The sequence below is a fragment of the Henckelia pumila genome, chromosome 2 (assembly GCF_033568475.1).
Source record: "Henckelia pumila isolate YLH828 chromosome 2, ASM3356847v2, whole genome shotgun sequence".
Classification (NCBI taxonomy): domain Eukaryota; kingdom Viridiplantae; phylum Streptophyta; class Magnoliopsida; order Lamiales; family Gesneriaceae; genus Henckelia; species Henckelia pumila.
Window position 1 is genome coordinate 189442799 of NC_133121.1, and position 7349 is coordinate 189450147.

The 7349-nt window shown below is 28.8% G+C and overlaps 1 protein-coding gene across 1 annotated transcript; it reads left to right on the forward strand.

Moving 5' to 3' along the window:
• The first annotated feature begins 189 nt into the window (after positions 1 to 189).
• LOC140884227 (loganic acid O-methyltransferase-like) lies at positions 190 to 3442 on the forward strand. Its single transcript, XM_073290919.1, has 3 exons — positions 190 to 324; positions 468 to 1118; positions 2915 to 3442. Exons 1-3 carry the CDS (start codon positions 256 to 258, stop codon positions 3254 to 3256), a joined length of 1062 nt encoding a protein of 353 aa, XP_073147020.1. The 5' UTR covers positions 190 to 255; the 3' UTR covers positions 3257 to 3442.
• The last annotated feature ends 3907 nt before the right edge of the window (positions 3443 to 7349 follow it).

Genomic DNA, 7349 nt, shown 5'->3' on the forward strand with positions numbered 1-7349 from the left:
TTATTTTATATTAATATTTTTTTTGGGATCATGGATATCTTTATAAATTATTTCAATAATAGTAATAACAATAATAATAATAATGTTTTGATGTTGACTTACGGCCTTTTGAAAGAATATATACTCGTGTAGTTTAAGCCAACCAGCACGACTCTTCTACAACTTTGAATTAATAATATATATATATATATATATATATATATATATATATATATATATAAATTCTGAAGAAACAGAGAAAAACCAAGGGCAACAATGGCAGAAGCAGCTCCAATGAATGGCGGAAAAGGCAAATATAGTTATGCAAACAATTCCAATATTCAGGTTCAATATTCTTCTACATTCATTATATTAATTAGTTAGTTTCTTGCTAAAACAAGTATTCTATGGACTATGCATGATTTCAATCTTGTATTTGACTTCTTCACCATTATATTTATATAATACATATGTTGGACATTCGGCAGAGAGAAGGCTTCAACTCAGCAAAGAACCTAATCAAAGATGTAATAATTCAAAACCTTGACGTGAAAGCAATTATTATATCATCAATATCAAACACATTCACCATCGCAGATTTGGGTTGTTCTGTTGGCCCAAACACTTTCTTTTCCATGCAAAACATAATCGAAAGCATCGAGCAAAAGTACGGCCAAACCGAGGGCGGCCTCGAGTTCCAAGTTTTCTTCAACGACCAAGTTGCTAATGACTTTAATACCCTCTTCGCGTCTCTTCCGGTGGATAGACGATATTATGCGACAGGGGTACCGGGGTCATTTCACGGCCGATTATTTCCTGCTTCGTCCATTTGCTTGGCATATTCCTCTTCTTCCATCCACTGGCTTTCAAAGGTGCCGAGAGATTTGGTGGATAAAAATTCTCCGGCATGGAATAAAGGTAAGATTCACTACACGGGCGCGAAAGATGAGGTTGTGGGAGCTTACGCAGCACAATTTGAGGAGGATATGGATATGTTTTTAAATGCAAGAGGGGAAGAGATTTTGAAAGGGGGAATGATTGTGATAATCATGCCTGGTGTGCCTGATGGAATTGTTGAACATGATGTTGGCATAGCCTTTAGCTTTCTTGAATCCATCCTCCTTGATATGGTGAAAGAGGTAATTTATATTATATATAACTTGGAGATCATGAATATATGATTATTTATTTGATCTTTTTGTTTGGCTAAACTTATTAAAAACAACTTATTTTGACAGCTTATAAGCTGTTTGACAAAAAATTTGTCAAACAAATTGAAAGAACTTATAAGCTCTAAATAACTTATAAAGTTGTTTTCATGAGCTTATAAAGCTCAGCCAAACACGTGTGTGCACTTTTACTTTCAAATGATAATCAAGTAATTCAAAAGTAGGCTTTTTAGTACTCATACTTTCATATCAAAATACTTTTGGTCTCTAAACATTTTAACACAACATTTTTAGTCCTTAAATTTTAAAAATTGTAACAAAATTAGTCTTTGTCATTTATTTTATAGTTAAATATATTTGTGAGGACTGATTTATGATATTATAAAATTTTAGAGACTAAAAATGAATAAAATTAGTAATAAAATATTGTGAAAAGATAAAACATTAAAATAGTAAATGAAACTCTATTTTTTAAGAAATATTTTATGTGTTATCTTTATATTCAAATTCGAAAAAAATTTAAAAATTATAATTAAAATTATAGTTTCAAGATTAATTTTTATAACATATGTATTTTTAATTTTTTTTAATTTATTATTAATGTTTAATGTTTACAAACATAATTATATATATTACATATTTATATATATTTGATATTTTAAAAAAATTTATCTAGTTCGTATTTTATTATTAAATAAAAGTAAATAATTAATTAGATTTGATATCAAATCAGTTATTTGATATAAAATATATTGAATAAATTTTTTTTAAAAAAATTATTAGAAAACATATTAAGAAATGTGATTATTAAAATATTTATAGGATATTTTAATTTTAAAAATATATTCGATGATTTTTATGCAAAAACTACATATTCTAAAGTAGATATTTTTTGTTTAAATAAAAAAATCGTATTCAATTTTATTTACATATAATAACATTATAAAAAAAATAAATATGTTACTAAAAAATGTTTATGTTGTAGATATGTGATTATTTATGATCTTTATTTTTCATGTTTATTTTATTTAGGTCCCTACAATTTAAAAATATAATAAATTAGTCCCCAAAAATATATATTTAATCATAAAAAATTATAAAGACTAATTGTGTTGCAATTTGTAAAGTTTAAGGACTAAAAGTGTTACTTTTAAATGTTTAAGGACCAAAAATATTTTGATGTGAAAGTATATGGACTAAAAATGTACTTTTTCCTTCAAAAATATATTATTAATTGTTTGAATTATTTGTACAAACATATTTCATAATTTTAGTTGACAAATTTGAAAATTTATGGGGGAATTAATTTGACGTAACTTGGGATGTTTTTAATTTTTCATCTTGCGGACAATTCACGATTTGATTTGACTATTTTGTTTTTGTTTTAAATTTTAATCATTCTTCACTCCAAGTTTTAGAGTCTGTTTGGATTAAGAAGCTAGAACAAAAAAAATGCTTTTTTTTTTTTAAAAAAATTCTTTTATTATTTCAAATGAGTTTGGATAGATCTGCAATGCTTTTAAAAATACTTATTTAAGCAAAAATAAGTGTTTTTTTAAAAGCTCATATTTATAATTTTTCAAATGCATTTTTTATAAATCAACTAAAAAAAGTTTTTCAAACTATTTATTCAAGCACAAAATTATTACAGTTTTTACTTAAAAAAGTACTTTTAAATGCAAATGACGCGATAAAAGATCTAATGTCCCTGTACATGCAAACTTTTTATCATGTCTTCACATTTACTTTACTTTTTTTCTACACAGGGACTCATAAATGAAGATGAAGTGGACTCATTCAACATCCCTCACGTATATCCTTCGATCAAACAAATGTCAAGAATCGTGGAGAAAAATGGGCGTTTTAGCATCATAAAAACGGCATTAAGGAATTATCGACCAGACCCTAAAGTACCTACAGACAATGAGGTTGCAGTAATGCATCTTAGAGCACTCGCAGAAGGAACTTTTGCGAATCACTTCAGAAGCGATACAGTCGCAGAAGTCTTTAGAAGGGCCATTCAGCAAAAATCAAAGCTTGGTCACATGTTTGATTCCTCAGGAATTGAGGTTGGTGCTCAATTATTTGCGATTCTTATGCGAAAATGAACGTTTACACATGCATTAATTTAATAAATATGGTGTAACATGTACCAGCAGCTGCCACAGATTTCAAATACATTAAGTAATGGATATATGTTTCTTTCTCCTAATGCACAACTATATATATATAAATATATATATATAGAGAGAGTTTTTTTCAAGTGCCCACCACCATGCCTACCAATGATGTGGCACTATTCTATTGGATGTGATAAAATCCTGCACCTTAGGGTGCAGATGATCATTACTATATATATATATATATCGTCCTGTTTTGATATTATATTTTTCACGTACAAGAATTGTATAAGTAATATCTATTGACATTTTTTTTAACCTAAGTTATGTCTATTGATTAGAGATTAATTCCCAATTTCGTTTATGGATTTCATTCAAGCGGTTTTTCTCTGAAATTGTACGTTAACTTCAAAATATTTGTGGGGATAGTTTGAAATGATGATGTCTAGTAATACCTATAATCAAATCTGATATTAAATTAAGCTAATTTAAAACTAGCATTTAATTCTGTTATATATGTTCCAAATATATCCTTTAAAACATTTATACACACATATCAATATATTCTATTGTATTAAGTGTGAAGCCACACTAAATTGATGCGTTGTTGTGGTCTTTTTGTTTTTAATTTTTATTTATTTTTTAAAACCAATTATTTAATATTATTTCAAACTTTTTGTACAATTATTTAATTAAAAAACGGATTTTACAAACATGCAATGTTTACGCAAAAATGAACTGTACAAGCACGCAATACGTGTACGCGAAAATGTATTGTATAAGCATGCAACACATCCAATTTGATACTAGTATATATATATATATATATTTTAATGAAGCGGACTTCTTTCAATTCATATATATACATAGTATTACAGATGTATTGTAATATTTGAATATGATTTTATAATACCTTACTATTTTATAATACCCTAGTAAGATATAGATTTTATTAGAATAATGGATTTTTATTATTATAAATCTTTTAATAAATAATCAACACGTTGGCTACATTAATATATATATATATATATAGTAAATAAAAATTTGTATAAATAATCACCAAATATTCTTGATAAATGAAACATAAATAGGAGTAAAATCTTAAAAAAATAAAAATCAACATGATTATTGTAATAAATATGTTGATACAATATAAAAAATTACAATTTTACAATTCAATTTCATAGTGAATTTTACCATGTAAAAGAATGATATTTTTTTGTCGAAATCAAACAATCCAAATAAAATGATAAAAATACAACCACAAAATAAAAAAAAATACTTAATTACCTGAAAGGATTAAAAACACACATAAAAGAAATAATTTTTTTACCATATCGGTTCGCAAAATTGATTGTTTGAGTCGCGGCGACTTTGTCAATGAATTTGCATAACTTGTAAGCTGAAAAAAGAAAATTAAAAAATACATGAGTAAAAGAAGATACATCATCTTCCTTTGTATTGTTTGGCTCATATATAGTTAATTGGAACATATTTTGCATATAACGATGGAAAAAAACTGTGAAAGCCTGAAGCCTATTAGTGTAAGAGGAAATATGGGTGTAAAGTATTTGGATTTGATTGAGCAAATTAAAACACCAATAAGCATTTAATGAACTCACATTCATGAACAAACAATGAAATAAATTATAAAAATCGACAAATAACGATAAAGGAATGAAAAAAATTATGCGAAAGACGCTTTTATTTAGGATTTTAGACCAAAAAATCTGAATTAATTTGTTCTTTTGAAATTCTAGCTAATTCAGACGCACATCATGTTGTAAGATGCGGAAATTTCTAACAATATAAAATGATTTGATTGTAATTAACATATATAAAGAACAGAAACTAAATACACAATAACAAAGACTAGATCAAAACTCTGAAGATCCAGATGCAAGCTTTTTTTCTTTTCTTTTTTTTTTAAATTTCAAAACACAATTCTACTTTTAAATTAGATCAAATTCATTTTTTTTTTTTACCTTTTTGGTTGCAAGAGTTTGGGATGATACATTAACATATCCTCATAGTTTATTTTTCCGTTTATGTCCCTTCAAATTTTCTTGTACCAATTATGTACCTGATCTTCTAAATTGTTTCTCAAAATTGTCCCTAAAACTGAATAATTCATATTTTGCCGTTGTTTTTTTTAGCCCATCATACTTCCATAAAATAAACTAAGGTTATTACTTCTTTGACCAGAATGTTGCCGGATTATATCCAACGGGGTTTACAGACTGCTCCTCACAGCCTAACCACACGATCGCAACTGATGGTTCCTGTCATAGATCTCTTCAACAAGACCCAGAACAACCCTGTTTCGTTTATCACCTCAAGGCGTATAGTAATACACTTAATTTGTGAATGAAAACAATATGATAGGGAAGAACGGGGAATTTTATTCCGACACAACAAATATTATTACATTAGTAACTTCATGTAGAGGAAAAGATTACTTGTTTAGCTACTTATAGTAGCAAAAATTACAAAACACATAAACTAGAAAGAAAAATATTAAAAATTTATATTTTGAAAAAAAATGAAGAGAATGATTGATGCCTTCATATTCCTTCTGCTTGATATTTATAGGGGTCCTTCACGGATTTGAATCCGGACTTCAAGCTTGCTTACTTCTTTACATTATTGATGGCCAGTTGTTCTCGTGAAATATTGCTAGCAAATTGGTCCATCCCATCTAGTGGTGATTGAGTCACATAATTTGTTTTATCTTTGTGTAGGCCTTCCCCACTTGGATTTGTTTCTGCAATATGTTTTCGGTCAGATCTTGGATGAAAACCCTTCTCGAATTCTGGCTCCTTTTGGTGTGGGCAGTCTGACCAGATTTTTTCTATCCATCTTTCCGTGTGAGCCATGTTGCAAATTTATGGCGAGTTTCTTTACTCCCCGATAACTTCTTGTTCCACAAAATATTTTTTTTTCCTTTCAAATGTATCTTCTACATGTCCTGTAGTTTTTTCCGTCATTGTATTTAACAGGAATGATCCGTTAACTGAAGTATGGTAAAATTTAAATGGAAACTTGACTTTGCTCATCTCCGTGAGACAGATCCATATTCCCCATGCTCTTCTCGTAGAGATTTTTTCTTCACTAATTGTGACAACTACGGGCATTTCTGTTTTTTCGGAGGGTCTTTAATAAATTTTTGAGCATTTATGTCTGGCCTCCTAAGTTTGATGAAGTGAAAGGCTTCATGTGAGCCTTTTCCATCTAGTTCTGGTGATGTACTAAAAAAAATATAGTTCCAAAATATCTCCTCTAGACAAATAGTCGTTATTTGCCCAAGTTTCATGGACTTTTTTATGGATCCATTTAGGTAACAAAACTATCTCTGGAAAACCTTGTGAAGTGGTATAAACTGAGGCAAGGGCCCCAAAATCATATCATAATTTAGCATCTTTTGGATGTGAGTTGAGTTTCATCCACATCCTTGGAATTTTCCTGCAACATCAAATGGACTTGTATCCGGGTTAATACTACTCTGGTTTTTAATTTCTATCAAGTTTTTTGATATATCTGAAATGGAGAAATTGTAATTTCGTTAGTATCAACCTTAGTTTTTCCTTTGTCAGTTTGAGGTCTAAGGTTGATCTCTCATTCTTCAATCCCCGAGATGAAGGGTTGACTTGATGGCTCGAGATAAGGATCAGAAGCCTCAATTTTTTCCTGGGTCGACTCGTCTATTTGTGAATTTCAGTTTTAAATAGATTTATCAAATCAATCTTTATTTTTCTTATTCTAGATTAAGTTCAAATAATTATATTTACCACTTTTTCAAATTCTGACTGAAACATACAGTTTCAGAGCGAGCAAGAAGACCCATTTGCGTAGGTCTTGCGCGCCCGAGCCGAGAAGTGGAGCGGTCACGCCGGACCTTCGAAATTCAAGTTTTTTATGTTATTTTAGGGTCCTAATTTCATGGTTATGATCTTTTAAGGCTTATAAAATATTTTTAAGAGTTCTTATGCAAAAATTTCAAGTTTAAAGGTCAAGAACGGAGAGAACGACTTATGTGGACCGATTACATTATGTGATGCATGTACATGTTTAAGATTCA

Excerpts from the sequence above, each read along its gene's own strand:
- LOC140884227 (XM_073290919.1), top strand. The coding sequence starts at position 256 with ATGGCAGAAGCAGCTCCAATGAATGGCGGAAAAGGCAAATATAGTTAT. Across the intron at positions 325-467 it reads CAAACAATTCCAATATTCAG|AGAGAAGGCTTCAACTCAGC; the intron begins GTTCAATATTCT and ends GACATTCGGCAG. Across the intron at positions 1,119-2,914 it reads TCCTTGATATGGTGAAAGAG|GGACTCATAAATGAAGATGA; the intron begins GTAATTTATATT and ends TTTTCTACACAG.